Source organism: Homalodisca vitripennis, unplaced genomic scaffold (genome assembly GCF_021130785.1).
Source record: "Homalodisca vitripennis isolate AUS2020 unplaced genomic scaffold, UT_GWSS_2.1 ScUCBcl_4972;HRSCAF=11454, whole genome shotgun sequence".
NCBI lineage: Eukaryota > Metazoa > Arthropoda > Insecta > Hemiptera > Cicadellidae > Homalodisca > Homalodisca vitripennis.
In genome coordinates this window covers 19,180-44,657 of record NW_025781093.1, presented here as the reverse complement: position 1 = coordinate 44,657, position 25,478 = coordinate 19,180, and the positions used below count along the sequence as shown (strand labels likewise).

At 33.5% G+C, this 25,478-nt stretch overlaps 1 protein-coding gene across 1 annotated transcript; it reads left to right on the top strand.

Moving 5' to 3' along the window:
- The first annotated feature begins 141 nt into the window (after positions 1 to 141).
- Positions 142 to 21,570, top strand: LOC124373167 (pescadillo homolog). The gene is given in 12 exon segments (XM_046831565.1): positions 142 to 319; positions 3,482 to 3,607; positions 3,609 to 3,716; positions 4,968 to 4,994; positions 4,996 to 5,078; positions 12,062 to 12,323; positions 12,412 to 12,550; positions 13,204 to 13,343; positions 16,429 to 16,688; positions 17,776 to 17,957; positions 18,087 to 18,250; positions 20,700 to 21,570. Coding segments are annotated over 12 exon segments (1,764 nt in total). The 5' UTR covers positions 142 to 295; the 3' UTR covers positions 20,949 to 21,570.
- The last annotated feature ends 3,908 nt before the right edge of the window (positions 21,571 to 25,478 follow it).

Sequence of the window (25,478 nt, the reverse complement as noted above, 5' to 3'; positions counted from 1 at the left end):
AAGTTGTATGGTTTAGTTCTGTGTTCTGTACAATGAATAGCAAAATAAGTCTACTGCCCTGCCTTACACCCCGGCTCTATGTGTCCAATCACTGTTATTCTTCTTCTTACTTTTCCAAACATAACCCTAATTCATTTTAATTTTGCAGCGGAGTACATGAACACGTGCGACATGTGTTATTGTGCTGGTTTAAGTTAATTTTAATTTTCTATTTCTTTTCATTATAGTTTTAATAAGTTGTGTTATATAACCTTGAACTAAACTTTTAAACTCTAAAGTTAATCTGTAATTCAAAATGGTTGGACAACGCAAGAAGAAGGTTAGTGTTTAGGTCAAATAAGATTAGGTTAGGTGGTAAATAATATTTGTGGTTAAGTACATTTTGTTTTGTTTATTTGTCATTAATTTTCAGGATCTCAAATAAATGTTTTGTCCTGATAATTATAGTTATGGTTATGTTAGTAGTAGGTAATGAAGGGTGATTTTGCCTGTTTGATAATGAAACAGTTGGTACCTGTAGAAAATTCAGTTTACTTTTGCCTAGCCTATTTCAATGTTAAATTATTCATTGAACACGAATATAAATATCTTATATTAATATTATTAAACATAACAATAAAATCAGTGATATTTTTGATTAGGTATCTGTTTTACCAAAAATTGAAAAAACCAAAATGACAAACCAAATTAAGGTATCAATTTACAATAACGTGACCATGGAAAGGTATGTTCATTTTTTTTTTCCTGAAAACTACAATTTTTCCTGAAAACAATAGTGAAGAAAAAATTCGTCGGCAACGAAAATCAAAGGAGTTATGATTTTTTGAAATCCTCTGAAAACTCTGTTTTTGACAATACCTCTGGCAATTTTACTGAAATGATGACGTTAATCCTGTCAACGATGCCTGCCGCTGCGCAGTGCTGCGCACTGCTTGCTCTTTTAGAAAAAAAAAATTAACTCGAGCTTGCAAAAGTCGAATCCCAGATCACGTGATGCCCCTGATCCTTAACCCTCCAAGTGTTGTTCGACAAAATTTTGTCGGTTATTTTCCATCCTTAATGCAATAATGCCCGAAAGGCATCAATATAATACAATGATATACTTTCCCCCCAGTTTATATGCACTTGTGATAATAATACTTAGCTATAAATGCCCAACCCATGAAAAAAAAGTCCATTTTTCATGGTCACGGTATTGTAAATAAATACCCAAATTAATTTATGGATACTTCGGGGAGACTTTAATAAGCGGCCTACACTCATTATTCAGTTGTTTTTATTGAACAATTAGATATGTTATCCAACTTTGATACGTAAAAATCGTATACAATAAGCTTTAATAAATTACCGTATCAAGAAGAATCTTGTACATTAGGCCTACAATTTAAAAATTATAAATTTAACACTAACATCACAAAACAACAAAATCAACTATGGCTTAGACTTAGATATCAAAGAAACCTTATAATATTTATAATGTTCCCAGCTTGATATCAATGAGTAACTGATTTTGTGAAAAGGAGGAAAGAATTCTCCCCATGGGTTACCAAGAGCCAAACCCACAAGTTGAAGCCACTTAAACAAATCTTGTCACTTGTGAGAAATATCTCTTATATTTTCGTCATATTCATCACCATTTTCAAAATATTAGTTACTTCTTGCTGTTTTATCGTTTACATTAAAATTATTATAACTAATAAGTTGAAATCATATGTTAAGTTAAATAAATTGTAATATCGAATTATTCCTTAGGATAAAAACATCAAACCATTCATAAAGACAACCGAATAACGAGTGTATTCTGCTTATTAAAGTCTACCTGGTACTTCAACTATGTTTTTGGTAACTGTGCACTTAACAGCCGGAGTGGCAAAATATGAGTTATATATTATTAACCTAGATTGCTATTGTCCTCGTGAACAAAACAATTTAAGGTTTCAATTAGTGAAAATGCCAAATAACGAATTTATAGAACATTAAAAGTGAAACTCATCTAGAGTTTCATTGAGAAAAATAACTCAGTAACGTAGGAACATGCACCAAGTGGTCCTGTTATGATCGTAAGTTAACCTACTAATAATTGCTGTTGATGTCAGCTGTTACGTCATCTTTCGATAGTTTGTAAAATAACATTAATGCTGAAATCAGTGGATTTGACCAAAGTAAAAGTTTTTGTCAGCCTGACATAAGTGCCAAATTCAAGTGAGTTAATTAGTAGTATCAGTTGATTATATCAATGGGTGTAATTAAGCAGTATTGTTAGATAATATTGATAAAAAACCCAGTGTCCACTTATGGAACTCTACCCATTATTAGTTTTTCAGTACTTTTCAATACTTTCCTCAGTAAAATTCCCGGTAAAAAAAAGTTGTCAGGAATATCTTAAAAGTGGTTTTAGTTGGTGCCACTCAATTCTACGTTTACCCTTTTTTAATCGGAAAAATCCTCTTTAAAAGTACGGAGTTTAATGTCTCTAACCTTTAGTCATAGAGCAGAATCCATTATCTGTGTGCCATTAAGCTTGGAGGGATGTTCTTGGACTATTTTAAATCCAGGACCATTCAAGCTGATCATTGGATTTCTGATTTCATATTGTAGCATACAGCCTTGAGCAGCATAACTTATCATAGGCTAATTATGCATTTTAAAAATCAAAAAGATTTTTATTTACAAATGCATATGGATAAAAAGCATTTTTAGATATAATATTCGTTAAGATCAAGTTCCACTGATTACTTGATATGGTATGGTATGTTAACCCCTGAACGGACACTGGATCATTGTCTGTTCTAACTCTTAAAACTTCACCTGGTGGTTCAGAATTAAGTGGTGAGGGGGGGGGGGAAAGATTTTTATGAGTAGGCCCAAGGCTCAATTGAATTGGAAGATACTGGAACAGGGTTTGCATGGGAATATTAACCCTTCACTTAAAAAGTGCATAAACATTGTTTTGAGATCCCATATTTTCAAAACTTGCTATAGGAATAAATTCACCCTTCTGGGAGCTATTCCATATCCCCGGAAGGTTGCAGTTCCTTCACCTCTGGTTCTAGAAATCGGTAGGGCTATTACAGAATAAAAGTTTCTTAAAATTCTTACCTTGATCTTGTGTGCTCAACAAAATAAAACCTTCTTCCTTTGATTCACAAATATTTATTATTTGGTGATTTTTATCTACTGATTACATAAATTACTAACTGTAAGTTAATAGTAAATATTTGCTATTTTATTTTATTATTACTGTCCACCGCCAATTATAAATGAGTGACCTCTTTACAGTTTAGAATTTGTAATATTGGGGTGCTGCTGCATTTGTTATTACTATTCATTTATTAATGAATAGTATTTTATTTTAGGGTAAGTATATTTTTAAACTATTCACTAGTCAATAGATTTCTGTTTTTGATTTTGCCTTAGTTTTTACCGAGTTTAATAATTTTGTCGTCAGATATAAATATTTTAACTTTGATTTCTTTTTCAGTACCAGTCAGGAGAAGGAGTACAGTACATGTCTCGAGCTCGAGCAATGAAGAAACTCCAGCTGACTTTAAAGGATTTCCGGAGACTATGTATTCTCAAGGGCATCTACCCTCGAGAGCCGCAGAGTACGGAAGCGTGCCCAACAGGGAAAAGCAGGCATACAGACATTGTATCACAAAAAAGACATTCAGTTTTTAATGCATGAGCCGATAATCTGGAAATTGAGAGATATGAAGGTAACTGATAACCTTAATAAACATTTTCATACATAGTATGTGAGAACTTCCCTTAAAGTTTGGAATTGAAATCAAGAAATAAATTCTTTATTTAATGGCAGCTATACTAAAATGAACTGCAGTCCTGAAAAACATAAAATATCAACCTGTAACAGCAATATCAAACCAGATTATTCACGTCAAGCTGTCCCTTTTTTTTAAACCCTTTTAAGAGCAGAATCAGAAATTACCATGCCCTGAAATTGCACACCGTCATTTTGGGGATATACCAAAAAACTGGTCTATGCTATTAGCAAGTATTTTTTAGTAAAACACCCCATTAATGAGGCCAGTAAACATGCTTCTTTGGCATGAAATATGCAGAAATTAATTACCTTCAATCAAATAAAATCATTCTAATCTGTTCAATAAAGTTAGTAAATATTTATAAAATATACAAAAATGGAAAAAAGTTTTTAGGAATGTAGGATTTTTATGACAGACATTATTTTTTTGTATGTCTGTCAGTATAAATATTTTTATTTTACTGTTGGATCTTTTGATCCTTACTAGTTGGATCTTTTAACTAACAAATTTGCAAAAACATCCATGACATAAATAGTGAAGACAACTTTTATAAAACGTTAAGTAAAAAAAATATTAATTATTCTTGTGTGTGTGTGTGTGTGTAAGAATTAAAATTCCCTACACTCCACTTTACACTTTGTACAAAAGCCTAAAATTTGTAAAATGTAAAAACACAAAACTACAATTATTGTATATTTTAAAATTACATATTTTGCAGAGGAAATGTTATAATACATTTTAAGGAAAAAACATTGTTTGTAAAATAATAAATATAAATTGGAAACACTTTAGTAATTACATAAGTTAAACATAAATCTTTCCAATGATTTAAATGTAAACTACTGCTTATTGTAAACAATCTTTTCACTTTTAAATGGCAGGCTGTTTTGCAGTGATGCATAAGGTTACTATTTTTTAATCTTAGTTAATAGATATACTGTCAAAAATGCTGCTTTCTGGCTATTTTTATGTGTTTATTAGAAAAATGTTTTTATTTTAAAAAACGAATTACTGATCATATGAAGGGTCGTGTCTTTGATTGGTGAAATATTTGCGTAGTGTGTAAAAATAGCTGGAACTTCCTGTGTTAGTTTTTTTAACTGTGCTGTACTTTGGTTTAAACTGTGATGTAGTCTGGTTTAGCATTTGCTTATTGATTAAATTGATAATTATCTGTTGTTTTAGGTTCATTTTCGACGACTTGGGAGAGCCAAAGAGCTTAAGAAAGTTTGGTGAAATGAAACACTTGATGAAGAAACATCCGAATTTGACGTTAGATCACATAGTCAAAGAGAGGTTAGTAAGTGTGGAGTGGAAAGCATTTAAATTTCATCTTTAGTACTGTTACATTCATATTATAAAGAATATTATATAAAGTAAGGATCAACTTATTACATGCCTAAGATGTACCCTTTGAAGGAAGGCAGTCAAAAGAATTGTTTACGATTGTTATTAAAGAATGTAGTATAAAATATTACAATATTTCATGTAATAATATATATATTTTTTAAACATTGTAGATATAAATATGTCTTAATTTATATACAAGGATGCAGTTCATCATGCAAGTAAGTTGAGTAAGACACTGGCGCTTCAATGCGGTGTGGCATTACTGTTTTACAGCAGACACACAGCTTAATTTTCGCCTGCTGGGACATATGCCGGTCGAACAAATCGAACCTGAAGCGCTGTACAAGTATTTTCACATGTGCTCCACATTCACTCAACTTAGTGGTCACAGTTGATGCCAGCTGCAGTCAGACGCATGAACATATTGTTTTACCTTCGTACCGACCATCAACTAGAATCTATCTGGCTGAAAACTCAAGATTTTTTTTTAAAGACTGTGTAGGTGGTATGTTTCTGTTTTGTGGTGAACAAAAGAGTTCAATACTGTGCTGTGCTTCCAGTTTCAGAGAGGGTACAGTAATATTTCACTCTTTTATCTTTTTTTGCTTCCGGTAATTTGGCTTATTGGCAGCATGCTACTACCATTTGTGGAAGGGGAGGGAGTTGAGGGGAATAACAGTATTTGGTAATGGCCGGCTACAAGCAAAGAAACCTTTTGACAGTAATACAAAAATTAAATATTGTTCAAATCTTTATAATTTAACCCCTTTGAAGGAAAAAACTCAAAATCTGACGTGAGCAGAAAGAAAATTGTGATTCTTGGGCAAAGCTTTATAATAACCGAAATACCAAACCAGTCAACTGTAGGCCTATGATTAATTGGCATGTTCAATCCGTGATTATGAATCAATCTGAGAATATATATCACCCCCACGGGACAGTGTACAACTGTAGTAATCCTCATATGTAGCTATCATTTAACACGTCCCACTCCTAACGTCTCCGATCGGAGACGCATTAGCCCATTGCGGATCGTATTGTTTTGGCGCGCGGGCGCGCGAATTAATTCACGGTCAGCGGCCCGCACGAACAGCAATGGTGCGCCACATCGTATCGCTTGCTATTGTATACTTAGAAAATTCAGCTGCGAAGGTATTCGTTCAGATGGAACATGGGCCTGTTGGGGTATCCGTGATGTAGAAACGATAACACGCGAGCAAGGGTGCCGGGGTGGCAGGGATGATGTCTGAATCATAGTCTAAATAAAGCGGCTTGGGCGAAATCGATTGCAACATCCCGGCCATTGTCTAGACTAAACCCACCAACATGTACGTCTGCGTCGTTTAGTTGTGTCACTAACCTCAAAAGTATTATAATAACAACTGAGGAAAACACCCAATCAGAAGCGCTAAAAAGCAGAGAGTAAATTCATATGAATGATTTTTCAACATCGACATACAACTGCGATCTGTAGGATATTTATAAAACTTTTGAAAATTCTAAATGTAGACCGTTGTTAAACACTCTTAGTAGACAAGTGAAGACGATCGCCCGATCTATCAGACATTAACAGAACTATTTGGAGGGAAATTTAAAAGCAGACCGCTTTTGCAACCTCAGCTCGTCACCGTGCCGTTAGGCCCGGCCGCTGCGTGACGAGCCCAGCTCGTCAGTGATCCGCAATGGGTTAAACTTACCCCGGTGCTAAAATTGCTCAGCACCCAAAATGAGTTTCATTCGGAGATGTGTTAAGAGTTTACAGCATGAAACTCACACAGGTAACAGCATGAGTTGTATAAACTCCAGTGTTTATTTTTATTTATTATTATTAACACATCAAAACTGGTTAGGGTGGATATAGAGAATTGGTGCCACACAGTCGTATTCATGGTAAACTTGTAATAATTAGTTCTCTGAAAAGGTGCACTTCTTCTGGTCTTGATGTCACTAAGTCATAAAGTTAATGAAGTGCTTGGTGATTGTAAACAATTATTCATATATTTTGTATACTGTTTGCAATAATGAAGTTTGGTGGCATAAGCAACATATTTCCCATCATCCCTTCTGTAAATTTTTGGTTTGTGAGGGAAAGTAGTGCAAACAAATAAGTTTTTATGATGTGCTATTATTGGATTGTATAAAGGAGCACACATCATCAATGAGTTGCTTTAACTCACATCTACCTATGTATGGTATTGCGTCTCTGAATACTAATGATAGTTAATACACAATATCAGGGGTGTCCTATATACGTGTGTGTGTGTGTGTGTGTGTGTGTGTGCGCGTGCGTGTGCGTGTGTGTGTCAGAAAGCATAATGTGTGTTAATCAATGGTCATGGTTTTGTTAACCACAAAAAAAATGATAAAATATCTTGGTTTTAAGGAAGGAATACAAATAAATATCTATTTTACCTGCTTATCTGTATTTGTGTTATGGTATTCAGTGTATACTGTAAGACAATAGATTGTTACTCTTTAGAGCAATTCTTTTTTTTTAAATCATTGGTGTTAGTTTGATTCAATTCAATTCAATTCTCAATTCTCAATTCTTTATTCAGTTTGTACATACATACAAGAATAGTGTCATATATGTAGAATAGTACATAAATTATGTATTTAACCTAAACTACAATTTAGTTAGCCTATTTTAAATCAAATAAATAAAAAATGACATTTCTGAGTTAAGATTATACTAAGTCCTATTATTTTACCAAAAAGCATCTCAAATATAAATATTTTATTGGGATTTAGGAAAAAAACTCTTCCAATGAGTAGCAGGGGCGTTGCAGCAAATATTTCTTTAAAAAACACCGGAAGCCCTTTTCATAGATTTTGCTCTTTATATTTGTCGGCAGGTGATTTAAAAATTTAATGCCCATATAAGTGGCTTTCTTTTTGTAGAAACTAAGTTTGTGTTGGGGTAAATCTAGGTTGTTTCGGTGTCTAGTGTGATAAGAATGAATATTACTACGCGTATCTAGTTTGTCAAGATTACTTCCTACACACATAATGCACTCTAAAATGTATTGATCATATATTGTTGGGATTTCTAAAGTGGAAAATTTTTCTTTTACCGAGATTCTCTCTTCTAAATTTAGAATTGTTCTTAGTGCTTTTTTTTGAAGTATCAAAATTGTGTCTAGATTTTTTTTAGATGTTCCACCATAAATGGCCAACCCGTAAGCTAAATGAGAATGCACGTGTGCATAGTAGATTGACTTTAATGTCTCAGTGCTACACAGTAAAGACATGCGCCTCAAGATGTAGAGCCCTGATGAAATTTTGCTCGCTAAATATTTTATGTGACCATCCCAGCTAAGATTATTGTCCACATTAAGTCCTAAGAATTTGATACTATTAATTTTTTCAATTTTAGTTTGTTTAACTGAAATTGGTATTTCTAAAATATCTTTACTTTGTACAGTGGAAAATATCATTTGATTAGTCTTGCAGCCATTTAAAAATAGACTATTTCTTTGAAAATAAGTTTGAATGGTTTTTAATTGTTCTTTACAGGCTATTTCCAGATTTTCATAAGTTTTAGCAGTCACAATTAAGTTAGAATCATCAGCATATAAGATCAAATTACTTTTTGTACCATTAATGTTGTTTAAGATTGAGGGCATTCCTTGGATGTAGCATAAAAACAGCAATGGTCCCAAAATAGAACCCTGAGGTACTCCATGCTTGATTTTTAGTGTGCTAGATTTATGTTTTACTACTAGAGTATTTTGTTTTGACGTAATCTCAACATACTGGGATCTGTCCGAGAGGTATGATCTAAACCAGTTTAGAGAAAGGTTTGATAAACCCATGACTTTAAGTTTGTCAAGAAGGACTTGGTGAGAAATACTGTCAAATGCTTTTGACAGGTCCATGAAAACCCCTATGGACTTGTCCCCCTTGTCTATAGAATCTATTATAGTTTCCGTAAATTCTAGCAGAGCTGAAGTAATGGATTTACCTTTACGGAATCCATGCTGCTGCCTATCAAATAAATCATTGTTTTTTAGATGATCTACTAATCGACTGTACATAACTCGCTCATAAATTTTTGACAAAGAAGGTAAAACCGATACCGGACGATAATTATTCATTTTAAATTTTTCTCCCTTCTTAAAAATTGGTATTACTCTAGACACTTTTAAAACTTCAGGGAAATTTCCAGTTATAAGCGACGAGTTAATTAAATGAACTAAAGGCTTCAACAAGGACTTACCAACATACTTAATTAGTTTCAGCGGAACTTCGTCATGGCCCGACGATGATTTATTTTTTAATGATGAAATAATTCTATCTAATTCCTTTTCATCTACCGGATTACACCGAAAAGGGTTTTGTATAAGATTTTGATCTAGAACATTTGCACCTGAATGACTTGCGGACTGTGGTTCCTTAGCTGTATTTTGGATTAAATCTCCTATTACATCTATGAAATAGTTATTGAAACAATTTGAGATGCTTAAAGGGTCTGATATTATTACATCATTATCATTTTTTATACAATTTATAGAACCCTTTAGGACATTAGAACTTTTTCCAATCTCTTTATTTATAATTTGCCATGTTTTCTTACTGATATTATCTGAGTTTCTAATTTGTCTGTCATAAAAGGTTTTTTTTGCATTAACTAGCTTAGTTTTGTAATCTTTGGTTTTCAATTTACAATATTTCATGAAATCTTCACTACCACTACTACGTTTAGCTTGTTTTGTAAGCTCAACAATATCCTTCTGTTCCATAATCAATTTGTCACTAATCCAGCTGCATTTACTTTTACCAAGATATTTTTTTACTTTTTTTTTAGGAAAAATTAAGTTAAAGTTGTATTGAAAAATACTGTTAAATACCTCAAACTTTTTATCTACATCAGCTAAATACATTGTCAACCAATTTTCATTGGACAAGACATTCTTAAAAACACTCATATTATTTTTCGAAAAGTCCCTAAACTCTACATATTCAAATTTTTTTTCAAGACCATTCACAACTGGTAGATTGAGTTCAAAAATTTGTCCATCATGATCTGACAGTGCAGTTACAATACCAGTCACCTGTGTTAGAGACTTATCAAAATTTGTAACAATATTATCTATAGCAGTAGATGAATTTGAAGTAACTCTTGTTGGAAAATCTACTAAGTAATAAAAATTATGCCTTTTAAGAATATTCTTAAATTTTTGAATTTCAGATGAAGTGTTTAGAACATTGAGATTAAAATCTCCGGCTATTACACTGTTTTTTTACATCCTTAAGACCAGCTAAGGTTTCAAATAATTTGTCTAACCTATTTAAAAATTCGAGAGTTTGTAACTGTGGCTTCCTGTAAATTCCCACTAGAACAAAAGATATTTTATTTATTTTATATTTAGCCACACAACATTCAAAAAGTTTATCTTCTGTCAACTCTTCAATCTTTTCAAGTCTAAGAGCCTTTGAATTTAAACTCCTCTCCGACAGGATGACCACCCCCCGCCTCCAGTGGTGGTGGTACGACTGTACTCAGATGTAATAGAAAAGCTTTCCAGATAAAATGTTTGTAATTCATTCGGTTTCATATTGTGCTCGGTCAATACAATAATATTCGGTTTAATTAGATCTAAAATGATATCTAATGATTCTTTTTCCCGCGATTCGAGGTGCTGAATGTTTTGGTGAAAAATTGAAAGAATATTTGTAGATTTATGCTCAGATTTACTTTTTAATGAAACATTTTGAAAGTCTAAATTGGACTTCTTTGAGCTATCAGTGGGGAGTTTAAATCCAGAGTTTGGTGTGGTGTAAAGTTACAATAACTGCCAGAAGGGCTGTTGGGTGATGAGGCTGCAATGAGGTTAGTGGTCAGCGTCAGAGCTGTGGATGGTGTTAATGATTCAGGAGACTCAGGGCTTACAGTATTACAGGTTGAGTCAGAAGGGTGAACCTGAGGTTGGGTTGAGATTTCCTGTGTTAGGGGTGTAGAAGGTTTATGGATCGGATTCATGGGTGAGGATACATTGTAAACATTAACAGCACTTCTCAGCGTCTTCAGAAATTCCGGGTGAGATAGACCGTTTCTCAGAAACTCTGCTTGAAGATTGGTTGTAGGAGACTACGTAGATGGTGGCTTGAGTACTTCTCTGAAACTCTGTTAGTCTCTGAATAAAATGGTCTGGTTGAATGAAGTCTCTTACGCACCCCATTGGCGAACAAATCAGAGTTTTAAGTCTCTGTTTTTTGAAATCCTCAGCCAGCTGCGAAAAAGCACTGTCGTAATCTTGAACTGTAGGTTTTCCATAATAGTTGGATTTTGTCACAAGACTGTAAACTACAGCTCCATTTTCAATCTTCTGACAGGTCAAATTCTTGTCCACATATTCCGAGTCAATAGGCTTGCCGAACTTACGCCTGAAAAGCACTGCAACTCCCCCCGACATGTGCCTGTGGTGACTGAAGTCCGCAGAAATAGTGTGTGCAAACGCCGCTGTTCGGTCCATCTTCCACTGGTCAAAGGTGTCAAACATGTCAGCTTCAACAATATTAATCGTGCTTGAAATGTCAGTGTTAATAGGAACATTGGTTAGAGATTATAACAGTAGTGACAATTTCAATATATTATTAAATCATACGTAAATAGTTTTGTCATTTTATGTTTTGAATGATCAAAAATATTCATGTACGCCTATATAATTTTAACATAACTAAATTAAATTTATCTGTGTATAATAATAGAACAGAAACACTAGTATATATGTTCGCAGATCTTGTTCAATGTTCTATAATGAAAATATAGTCACATGAAGTGTTGAAAAATATCAAAAATGTGGTTGAGCTGAAAAATTAAATAAGAAATTGTGCTTGCTTGACCATTTTTTAGGCATGAGATCATAGATCTGAACATTAGGTAAATCGATTCCTGCACTAAATGATGAACCCCCTTGTTGCAACAGGTATCCGACATTCATAGACGCCCTACGAGATCTGGACGACTGCCTGACTCTCTGTTTCCTATTCGCCATGTTCCCCAGCCTCAACGGAGTGCCACGAGACCAGAGCGTACTCTGCCGCCGGCTTACCATAGAGTTCATGCATGCCTGCATCGCTGCCAAGGCCCTACGGAAGGTCTTCGTCTCCATCAAGGGCTACTATTTCCAGGTGGAGTTGAAGGGTCAAACTATCACTTGGATCATGCCACACCAGTTTTCTTTCCAGGTGAGTGTAATTCGTTTTTGAAATGAGCTTGATTCTATCCGTTCATTAAGTTTCACTGTTAATCATATTTGTTTCTGTTCACCTCCAGCCCCAGAGCAGACGAGAGGTGGATTTTCGTATAATGTCAACGTTCACACAATTCTACACGGTCATGCTGGGTTTTGTGAACTTCCGTCTGTACCATTCCCTGAATCTGTATTACCCACCGACATTTGCCTCCTATTCTGGTGAGTTTCATTCATGGAATCAACTCATAGTGACAGAAAAAAGTTGTTTTATTTTTATTTCTTTATTATAATTAATTTTCTTACGACAGAAAAAAACTGAATAGATCATACATAATTAATTTGCTTTTGAAAATTACTTTTCAATTTGAAAGAAATATACCTTTAATAAAACTTACTTATTTGGTTAAATTTATGTTGATATTGTTAATAGTTTTTTTATACTATTATGTAGATACTAATTACATATTATGAAGAAGCTCGTTCTTTATGTACTGATTTATAATCCATAAAGACATTTTTAAAAATGTTGTAAGAATTTTGTTGGATTGATTACATTACTGTACTATGGTTAAAATGACTTAATGTTAAATGTTGGAAAATTTTAAGTTCTGAAACTACAATAAAGGTCTTATTACATTTAAACACATTAAACCAATATTTAATACTTTTATTTTTGTGAGACCTTTCGATAGCAAGGCTACTAAAAGTGTCAGACACGCTATCGAAAGGCCTCACAAAAATAAAAAGTATTAAATATTGGTTTAATGTGTTTAAATGTAATAAGTTAACAGAATATAAGCTTCATCATCAACAATAAAGGTCATTGGATCATGTAATAAGTTTGATATTTACAATACTATTGCTGTTTTCAGCTTTAGAAGCGAAGGGCAATGAGTTGGTGGATGAAGAGGCATACCTGTCCGAACGTATTGCAGCCCTCAACCAGCCCTTGGCACGTTCTGGCACGTCGGAGGACAATTCTGATGAAGTGGAACTTGATGCTTTTCCAACGGTAAGATCAGTCAGAAATTGACTAAAGTTTCGTATTGTAGCTAAACGTATTCATGTAAATAAAATTCTAAATTATATTCTTTTACTTAGATATGTCACCAGCTGGATACAAACGTTTTTAAAATGGCTTATTGCAGCTGTATTGCATACAGGGTGAGGTAGACCACCCATCTGCAATGTATAGGAGCTGAACTGAGAAACCTACCTTTTAGTTTTAAAGAAATACCCCGTATTTCAACACAAATAATTTGGGAAAGTAATTAATTATTAACACCTAAAACTAACTACCCCAAAATGGCTCTTTGGGGGGAGGGATCATTTTGAAAGATTTGAAAATGTAAAGATAGGTCAAGCCGTACCTCATTTTAAATGCTTTTATTATGAAAAAAGTTTTAATTTATTTAAATTATTGTACACAAGGTGGTCCAAAATGTCAAAGTTGCATGTTTTTTTTACAGTTTTTTCACTGTTACCTATCATTAAAAAATTTGAGCAAAACCAAAATTTTATCCGTTACCAAAGATGTATTCTTTCTAAAAATGAGTTACAGTTGTCACTTTTCTGTAAATTTACTACTTTTAAAATAGCCTAGTTCAAATTGACGTTTCAAACTTTTAAAATCTAACATTCAAATAGCAAGTTGTAACTTTCATTACACCTATCAATAACTGTCTTAAAAACTAAATTTTTTGTGTCCTTATTCTTCAGATCACGAATTAATCTCCTTTCGGTAACTTATATAGCAAATAAATTTCTGATGCAGTCTTTTTATATTTGTCGGCAGTGTGATATATTTAGAACTACAATACTTCCGCAGGACTGTAACCTACGGTGAAAACGTGTGAGATTTATGCATGAATTTTTATGACCCTGGCCTTTTTACTAGGGATAGGTTGGCTCTATTCACTTGATTCTGATACCAATAAAAGTGCTTCAGATAGGGTTGGAAAGTTAGAATTTCACAGTATTATGATTAGTGATGTGTTGAAGCTGAATCTCGAATCAAAATAAGTCTATTCGTGGACGACAGCTGATCAGCAGTAGACGAAATTACCAGTTAACTAACACGTGTTTTTATTGAGTTTTCTGTTGAAAAAAAATGTAGATAGATAGCCAAATAAAAAAATTATCTAGTTGCCACTTGCGTCAACTACTGTACAATTTTATGTTCCCTGTGACCTTTAGTACAAGCCAAGCAATTGCCACTAGACAGATTAACAGTATAATTTATCACTTACTTTTTCTATCTTAGTTTATATAATGTTACAATCGAGCCCGAACCGAGCTGGATAACTAGGTGACTACTGTATTATTGTACCAAATGTTTCTGAATCAATTATAGGATAAAACATGTTCACTGTTTTATATTGATTACATTTTTGAACCGAAATTTAGGATCTGGGTGTCACATTCACCTGTCTACAAGGAATACTGCAAATTTTCTCATGATAGTGATTGCAAAAGTCACTTTAGATTCTGGAACTTTTTTTTAATTAAAGGAGAAGCCGATCCCCTTTTAAGCCTTGTTCTGTCCGTCCTCATGGGCCACTAGCCTCTGCAAGGATCTTATCAAAGAATAAGGGGGAGAGTCGATACAGTACAAGGTCGATGGTACTGATAAAAAGTGCAAGGGTCACAGACAAGATTGGAGCCTGTGCTATATCTAACTCAGATTCAAAGTCCAGTGTATTAGACCGCTCGGCCCTCCCATCTAAAACTTTCATCGTATTAGATGAATTTGAGCATAAACTACCCCTGTAGACCACCTGTAGACAAATTAATACTTAGAACTTCAACACCAGCCTTTTTTTTTTTAAATTGTATCCACTTCAATAAATTAGTCCAAACCATGTTACATTTTTGCATAAACCTTGCCTTTTTTTGGTTAACACTATCAATATAATTATTTTACTAAATTGTTATTTCACTACGAAAACAATCAAATTAATATCATTCTAATGCTGGTTTCTTTATATACCTGTCATTGAGTTGATTTAATTGAATTTATTGATTAAATGTTACAGAACTTGTGTAACAAAACCAAAACTTTTGGGATTTATATATGTCTTACAACAATTTGTTATTTATAAAACAGGTATTATTATTATTCTTTATTGAACATATTCTTAGAGAACAGTACAATCGTCAGATTTTATTTTGTTACAGTAGGTTAGAAAGTTCTGTTTAAAAATTCATTTATTGTGTAAAATGGATGGTCTTGAAGCCAGAGTTTTAGTTTGTGTCCAAACTGCAGTCGGTCTCTCCTCTTCAGTTCTAGTGGGAGGGCGTTCCACAGCTTTGCTCCAACATACGTTGGCTTCTTCTCCGTGGACGCTAGGCGGTGAGCTGGAAGATGGTAGTTTGCAGCATGCCGAGTGTTGTAGTCATGTTGCTGTGCTCCAGTCATCACTTCATCGGGTGATTTCAGGTGTACGTAGGTCACAGCTTCTAGGATGTATAGGTTAACCACAGTGAGAATCTTCAGTTCTTGAAAGGCTTGCCTGCATGATTCTCTTGTGCGTAGGCTTGCAAGGATCCGAATTGCTCTCTTTTGGTGTATTAGGACCCGTTGTAGGTTGCCTAGTGTGGTACCTCCCCAGACTGCTATACCGTATCGAAGATGTGATTCGTAGAGGTGTAGTATTAACAACCTAAAAGATTTGGATATGTTCAAATATTGTTGGCAAAACATTATTATGTCTTCAGATATTTAACCTAATTCATTGCTTTTGGAATGTAGACATCAGTTTTGCATCTGAATAGTGTACTTAGTTGTTTAAATTTAGTGTAATGTTTTTACTTTATTTGATTAAGTAAGCAATACCTACAAATAGGGTTATTTTTATTATGAAATATAACAATAAATTAAATCTGAGAAACATTATACCAACTGAGTTTGTGTGTGTAAAGAACGTGAACAAGGTTGAGCACTTTCTGTGAAAGCTGGTGACTCTGGCCAATAGCCATTGTAACATTTAATGAAATCAGTTTTATGCAGTCATGTACTATTATGTTTTTATAATTTATAGTAACAGGTTTAATTTGGTTATATTCAGAAAAATTTTGCATCTATGTGATTTATGCAGACGGATGATCCCGAGAAGCTGGAGGAGGCTAAGGTAGAAGCGGAGAAGTTGCGGAAGTTGAAGACACTGTTCAACGGTCTGAAGGTGTTCCTGAACCGAGAGGTACCCAGGGAGCCCTTGACCTTCGCCCTGCGCTGTTGTGGTGCGGAGGTGTCGTGGGACAAGCAGTTGTTTGTGGGCGCCACTTTTAATGAGAATGATGAGACGATCACACATCAGATTGTTGACCGGCCCTCTATGGAGACGCAGTATATCTCAAGGTGAAACCTTAGTTTATTGATCTTCATTATATTTATATGAAAATAAATATTTGTCAGTATCTTGAGATGTGGCACAAGAAGACCAACTGCCAGTTCAATAAAGTGTTCATATATAACTTTAATAGTTTTTAGCGATGTAAAAGGCTCTGAAGCAGTCTGGCATCAGATTCATTGCTTTTTCCTTTGTTAAAATTGTTACTAAAAATCCATTTGAAAGTTCGTCTTGTGACATTTTATACAATCGCTAATCACTCAAAGTTTTATCCCCTAATCATCACTTGAAATGCATATATAAATATTGTATACACTAAGTAAGACGCAAAAGTAAGATGAACGTAAACAAGCATGAAATATAATCAGCTGATTTCTTTTACCACTTAAGTTTTCTGATCCATCAGCTGATATATTTTTACTAACCTGGAATAGATGACAAGTGAATTGGTGAGAAATTATGATAGAAAAGAAACGTGGAAAACAAAAGTACTATACTCAGGCACAAAGAAAACTATGTTAAAATTATCTCTTTTAATAATACTAATGCTTTACAATAAAAACCGTAACATTTCTTACAATACTCGTAATTAGGATTTTGTCAATGTTATGTTTGGTTGGTCAGTTATAGATTGAATATTGTAGTAGGCAAGCATATGTAGTTCATAAAACAATACAGGAAATATTGTTTAGAGACATAGCAGATCCCACAGAGTGATTGATGTTACCGCTAGTGGCACAAGGCATACGTGTAACATTCAGGGCTACCAGTCCAAATGTTTAATATTTTTTAGAAACAAAGTTTATAATCATTCCAAAAATGATAAACATTTTCTCTGTCATCAGAGGAGTAGAGGAACAATATTTGTGTTTGATTTGGATTTGTAAAATCATGATAATAAAAATAAAAAATGATGGCCAAAGAGAGTTACAGAGATCTTTGATTGTGAATAGTACACTGGTCTTTTTCACACAAATAATCAAAGCCTCCAGATCCTTAATGAAAAATACTTATGATAGCAGATTGGCCCTTAGTTCTCAAAGGACGATTAATTGGTGTTTCATTATTGTATGTAACAATCTCTGTCTGATGCAGGTACTACGTCCAACCGCAGTGGGTGTTTGACTGTGTCAATGCTCGGGAGTTACTGCCTGTAGAGAAGTATCTGCTCGGTTGTGTGTTACCTCCACACCTCTCGCCCTTTATTGACCCTTCGCGTAAGGAGGAATATAACCCGCAGGAGATGCCAGACCGTTCACTCATCACCGCTGCAGCTGGTTAGTGTCAAACTGTTAAGATCCTTATACAATTTCAGAATGACAATGATAGCGATAGTTCTTATTAACACATATCATACTGAACTTACATCATACATCGTACTGATTTTACTATATTTGATGTTTTAGAAGGTGGAGAGGAGTCTGAGAAGGAAGAAGAGGACACAAATATGGATGCCACTGCTAACTCTGGTGTTGAGAGTGAGTCTGAAGATGAAGAGGATGAAGAATCTTTTGGTGAAAACGAAGAAAATGAGGAAGATACGGAGAAGGATGCCCTTAGAAAAGCAAAGGTATGGTTCCAAAGAATGTGTTCATGCATCTTGGAAATGTTTTGCATATATATTTTGCAACATTTTGAACACAGTTAAAAAAGTGTTATAGGCTCTTGAAAAATGTAGTTTTGACTAACTAAAATTGTTATATTTGTGGTAAGCCTTTTTTTAATAATCTGTGCTTGCTTCAGTATAAGTAGGGTAGATGTCAAATTGTAATCCATATATATTGTTCAGCTGATTCATTTATTTTTTTATTGTAAAGAGAAGCAAGACAAACAATAGATGATGGGAGGGGGAGACATTACCGACATAGTTAAAGGGAGTGGTCCGTTTAATATCTCCCCCCCCCCCCCCTCCCCGGAGAAGGGGGGTTTTTCGGCAGTGTTGTGCACCATTAAGAAGTAGGATGGAGAGTTCGGCGCGTTGTTATGTAACTATTAAATTTCAACAGTTGCTTGAACTTATTCACAAAATTTACTCGTTTTACTCCAAAAATTTTATTGTTAATATTACATTTTCTCTTCATAAGAAAACAAAACGGATCAAGCGTTCTTGACTGAGTAGGAATGACAGTGTATGATATTCCCTCACTTTCGCACTCGGCAGCAAAGGATAAAAACTTTACAAAATATTGCAGATAAATTCTCGTATCATAAATCCAAATATTCAAGCTGGTAAAAAAGGATGACTCAGCAGTCCGTTATAGTAGGAGGCAGGAAGTTTAGTGCTGTATATCTGGTGACATGTATAGACAGGCATGTTAAGACTGGCGCAATAAGCAAGCAGACACTAAATCATCTTTCAGTTGTGCATGTGTATCAGTCAAGTGTAAAAGTACAGTGTGTACCGTGCCGAGTGATGGTGTTGTGACTATTGTATTACATTAAGGCTGTATTTAGATTTTAGTTACAATGTGTTAAAAGTGGACAGGGAAAAACCCTTTCAGTCGTTGATTTTAATTTACAAAAATTCACAACCCGAGAAGGGACAACACACAGTTTAAAACAATGTTGTACAGTTATGGAATGCTATTTTTATTTTTATTATTTATGTTTTTTCTTTGAAATTTATTTTTTTTTTGTTATATTGCAGTTTTTAGAATAGTATAAATTAGGGGGGCTATGTTGGTGGCAGCGTCATTTTTGAGGGGTTTAGTGTTACCGTTACAAGTCTGAATTTAGCATTACGTAACTAAGGAACAGCCTCAAGAATCCATCTTTGATTAGTCCTAGGTAAAATAATGTATTTTAATAAATAATGCATTTATTGTTTCACAAGCTTTGTAAATTTATTAAAATGTTGGAGGAAAAACATTGATTGTTTATTTTTAATTCTTAACAAGTTGGTTTATATAAATAAAATGGTTTAACAGTTTTCATACTATAAAGTATATTAATAAAATTTAATATACTCAACAAAAAAATAACACTAAAAAATAATATTTGTTTTTTTTTTACTAATTTGTTTAAATTTTCTCATGCATTATCTTCAATTTCTAAGAGCAATTACAAAAGAAGTAGTGGTCTGTAAACCTCACACATTTTTCACTATTCTGAGCTTTACAAAATTCATCTTCGGCTGTTCAAAACCATTAATCAAAACATAATTAACAACAAAACGGCTATGTGAGTACATTATTAAAGCTGTTCGCTGCATTTCAAATCTAGTTGGATCAAGATCTTGTTTCATTATCAGGGTCAACTTGTTATAGTACGGGAGCTAGCAACGTTTCTAAAACAAGAATTTCAGGTCAGCTGAAATTTTGATATGCTGTCTTTCTTGCTCTTTCGGTTGGAGTCCGGGCTATCTGGCTGGCGGTAGTGGTTGCGTTTATTAATGCGCATCTTACCTGCACAGGTAAAAATCCTGGAACGCTTCGGCAAATGGACAACATGGCGTCAGTCTAAAGTCACATGTTTGTTTTGTGTTTGTGTTATTTGTGATGTTTATTTATTAATTTCGCTACAATCGCCAGTGGTAAAATGAAATGTGTGTCTGTAATAAAAAAAAAAAACTTCAAACTGTCTCTCTCCAACCACCTGTCTCATTTATTTCAGTAGGCAGTTCAATGTCACGGTACTTTAATTTATATTTTAAACGTATATTCAAAACTTCCTGGCACTTCTTCAGTTTATCAACCACGAAAAGAATGATTTTATCTTTATGTCCTTTACAGAAACACATTTCATTTTACCACTGGTGATTGTAGCGAAATTAACAATAAACACAAAACAAACATGTGACTTTAGACTGACGCCATGTTGTCCATTTGCCGAAGCGCTCCAGGATGTTTACCAGTGCAAGTAAGATGCGCATTAATAAACGCAACCACTACCGCCAGCCAGATAGCCCGGACTCCAACCGAAAGAGCAAGAAAGACAGCATATCAAAATTTCAGCTGACCTGAAATTCTCTCTCGAAAACGTTGCTAGCTCCTATACTATTATAAACGTGTTGTTTGCAGCGGGCCGGGATGATGGTGAGCAGCGGGAAGGTGGAGAAGGAGGACCCAGCGGAGCAGAGACGGGAGGAGTATCAGGAGTTCAAGCTCCGTGAGAAGATGATTAACAAGAAACACCGTAGACTGTACCAGAGCATGATGAAGGGACGGCGGGACCGCATCAGGGACAAGAAGATACTGATGAAGAAGAGGAGGATAATTGACGAGAAAAAGGGAGGGCATAAAGAACAAAAACAAATGGTTAGAACTTAGTTCAAACTGGAGGGTTTTTGCAAATTATATTTTTTACAATTACAAGCTATTGTAAAGATTTGTAAATAAACATTAATTGTGTACATAAACACTTTTAAAGTAACTAAAGTTTTATTTTTTTATTCATAAATTTCCATTATCAATGTCTGTGACTAAAATAATCTTATGTTTGGTAAAAGAGTGGTCAGTTTTAACTAATCCAACTGTAAAATCACAAAAGTGCAGTTGATAAAATAAAAAGAACCCTGCTCTTAACTCTTATAATGCTTAACTCTCATGGTTATGCTATAAGTGGGTTATGTAGTTAGCTAAGTGCCACGTTAGTGTTTCTGTAAGTTATTCATCTTAAGTTGTATTTTTGGACATTACAATGTTTTTTAAATCCTGCGGTATTTATGTCAAGTATCACATGCATCCGAGTAGCTTCACAAGAAAATTCAATATGTTAGTTTACAAATGTTGTAACTTAAGTTAACTACCATACCAAAAGAACTCTGAGCTTTTTCTATGTTTTGATATTTTTGTTTTTTGTTTTAAAACTCAACATAATAATTATAAAACCAAGTTATATGTATTTTATTTATTTGTGTTTTCTAATTATACATATTAAAAAAAACATGAACTATTGAGTTATCTCTTCTCCCAGTGAAAAGCCATTCAATATACAACTAAAAAAGTAAACTTGTTCCTGAGCAAGTCTGGTGAAATTAATCATAAAGCGTAAAAGGTTCAGCTACTGACTGTGCAAAACTGATAAGAAGTGTAGAATCAAAAAATATATGTGTTAGTTAAGTGTAGAATCACTTAATGTGTCTGGAACATTCAGTAACAGTTTGCAAGGAGTGTGCTCCAAAAACTGCAAATGTACAGGAAGCAAATTATGTCTCATTCCAATCCCCACTGTAACCGATTACAAAATACATCATGTAATTTTAAAAATAAGTAGCAGTACAGTAAATTGTTTAGCAAAAAAATAAATATAATACGAACAGGAGTAGTCAACAAAGTATCTACCAGATACAGATCAAGCGTTGGTGCCAGTTCTTTTTGCTCTAAAATTGCTGTGCATATAAAAATATATATTTTTCATTTTAGCCTTGTGTATTTTAGAAGAAACGCATATCGATATATATCAAGGTGAAGTAGTTACAGTTTTGGAACTGACTTTCTCATATTAAAATCGTAATTCAACTATAAAAGAGCTACTTATGCAAAATTCCACACAGACTTGTAGTAATTATTTAAAAAACACCAACAATTAACCGCAAAATAATACTCAGACACTGAGATACGTGTGTAAGAGGTTTTTTACTAACCCCCTTCACCTAACCAGCTATCACCGCATCCTTTGATTGGTCCCAACTATCCAATCACAAGGCCAGAGAGACTCATTGTCAACTCTATTCTGTCACCTCTGTTGTAACCCCGTTATCAAAGTCGACTACCAGAAAAACCTGCTGTCTTACTGTACCATTCCTACATCCGCAGACCCTTTCTTGAGAAATTACATTATTTATTTTACCTATATTTTGACATCAGTAATTAAATTCTAAAAATATTTTGCATATATTTTCTCCAACCAATATTTAGAAAATAAATTTTAAATTGCCTACGTAGCAAATGCTACAATTGGGTTTTCAAATTTTGAAAAATGCTCAAACTTGACAGGCCTAAAACTTAATGTTTTTAAATAACATATAATGAATTGTACATCCCATAAAAGGTCTTAAAACAAACATTTTCTGTGTTTTAAAGTTTTTGTCTATCTCTAATTGTTCAAACATTACAGCTTATAAAAAAAAATAAAAATGGTAATTAACAAAATTATATACTTCTGTAGTAGTTTTCAATGTTATCTTAAGAGGATAACAACTAAAGTTCTCATTCACAATCCCAATACATTACTGAAAAAATGATAATGTTAAAATCTACTAAGTTGATATCTGTTTGTCACTTCTTACAGGCCTAGAAAGTGTTTTTTTCGTTCTTTATTAATGTGAAATTGGACCTGTCCTTTTTCATGCAAATTGTAAACTTACAATATAGTTATTTGAATTCCTTCCTCTAAATCTGACAGAGTTATTGCTCGTATATTTTGAACTCTAATCGCTCAACTTTTGACAGGCTGCAAGTGTCATACATATAGTTATTCCTTTTTAAAGCCTATCTTAATGTGGTAAAGACTTTAAATTTTGGTGAGATTAAATTTACCCTGTGTGAATCTTTTATTGAAATAGAATCTTTGGCAGAGCATCAAAATAAAAATAAATTAATTAGTAAATATTGCCATAAATTAAGAGATATTTAAATTTTATTAATCAAGCTATTTTGCTAACTTTTTCCGAATTTTAAAATCCAAAATGGCAAAATCAACCACTCTCCAGATTAAGACCTACATCTCCTACCTCATGGTATCTAACACCACAGCATGAAACAGGGGGGAACTGGACTGCCAATTATTGAATGATCTTGATAAGGGAAACAGTCATATTATTGGATACCAAGAAACTCACTTGCACATGCTCCTCTTTGAAAAACATCTGATGAAGGTTTCTAAACTCTTCAAATAAATCTAAAATAACTTGGAACATAATTAATTCATAATTGAGAGAACCACAAAAATCAGCAACCAATATTACATTACATAATCAGGAGGTAACGGTCAATCATCAAATTCTAAAAATTTCTAAAGTTATACCAGTTTTTAAAAAGGGTAATACAAGGGATGTCTCCTGCTACAGGCCATTGTCGATTCTGTCTTCTTTCTCAAAAATCTTTGAGCGTATTGTCTACAACCAACTTCTAATATTTCAAGTTCAATAGATGAACAGATAAAGAACAACATGGGTTTTTGCCGGGTAAATCCACTATTACAGCTGAGATTGAGTTTATTAAAAATATAATCAATTCAGTTGATGCAGGATAAAAGTGGTAGATTATTTCTTGACCTATCACGAGCTTTTGATAGTGTGTCTCACAAATTGTTATTAGATAAACTAAAAGAATTAGGTATAAACAAAAAAGAACTCGGTTGGTTTACCTCTTATCTTAGTAACAGGAAACAATATGTGGAAACACAATTTACAGAAAATAACTTAAGCTGTAATGATATAAGAAAAATTGCATCAAGCCAACAAACAATAAGGTATGGGTCCCACAAGGCTCAATATTGAGCCCCCTACTTTTCATTTGTTATCTGAAAGGAATTACAAAACGTGCCACTATAAGCAAACTTTGTTTATATGCAGATGACACTAACATGATAGTGACGGGAAAATCTCCAGATGACATTGAGATTTCTGCTTATATCGTCTTGACAGTTACCAAAGAATTCCTAAATAATCATAATTTATTATTGAATTCAAGTAAATAAAACTTTATAACATTTTCCACAAAACAAAATAGACATAAAATTGAACCATCAATTATTGTAGACAATGATATTATAGCACAAGAAAACTGTACAAAATTTCTAGGTCTAACTATAGATGAAAACTTATCTTGGATCATGTTCAGAATGTTTTACACAAAATCTCTTCTGGAATTTATGCCTTGCGTCGTATGTCAAAGCTATGTGACTTAAATTTATTATATTTAATTTAATTTAAATTATTTGAGAAAAATGATTATGCATTAATCCATTCACATCTAGCATACGGGGTTAGTATATATTGCGCAACATCAAAACAAAATTTAGATAAAATATTAAAAAAGCAAAAGAAAGCAATTAAGTTAGATTAAATCTACAGTGACGATTCAGTAAAACTTTATTCTGTGAGCTTAAAATCCCTACCATATATAGCTTATGTGCAACAAAAGTAATAAAATTTGTAAAAAGAAATTCTGCTCAATCTCAGCATGACTATAATACATGTAACAAAATTATTTACACAATTTGACTTATGAAATGAAAACTGATTATATGGGGAAAAGATTTTTAAACTATTTACCTGAGGAAATAAAAAAAAGAAACTAATTATAACAAATTTTTAAATAAAAATTCAGGAGTATCTTACAAACAAAGCACTTTACTCTATTAATGAATTGGTAGATGAGGCCAGAAAATAATTGAGATAATGGTTTAAATGCAATCAAAGTATTGAAAATATAAATATTAGTTTTAGGTTAGGTTTAGAAACTCATATGTATTAGTATTGACACTATTCATATTTTTTAATGTATTGTATATTTATGGAGTAAAGATGATTCTCTCTCTCAAAAGGTGGGTTTAAGCCAAACTGATGAATGCAGATTAAGTGGAGAGCTAGAAGAGTTAGCAGAGCAAATATGGATAAATGTCTTGCTGTTTATAAAACCAGGAAAATGTTCGTAGGGGACTATATTGAGCCCAAATGATATTAGGGAACTGGAGCCTACAAAATTAATTGGTTTTGCAAAAAACCTCAGATTTATGGGATAAAAACATGCAAGGGTAGCAAAGGTCCTTTGAGGGCTAAGTGCAGGGTCTTACTATTCCATTAGATAAAAATAGAAACTTATGGCAGATAAGGAATCAGATACAGGAATGCT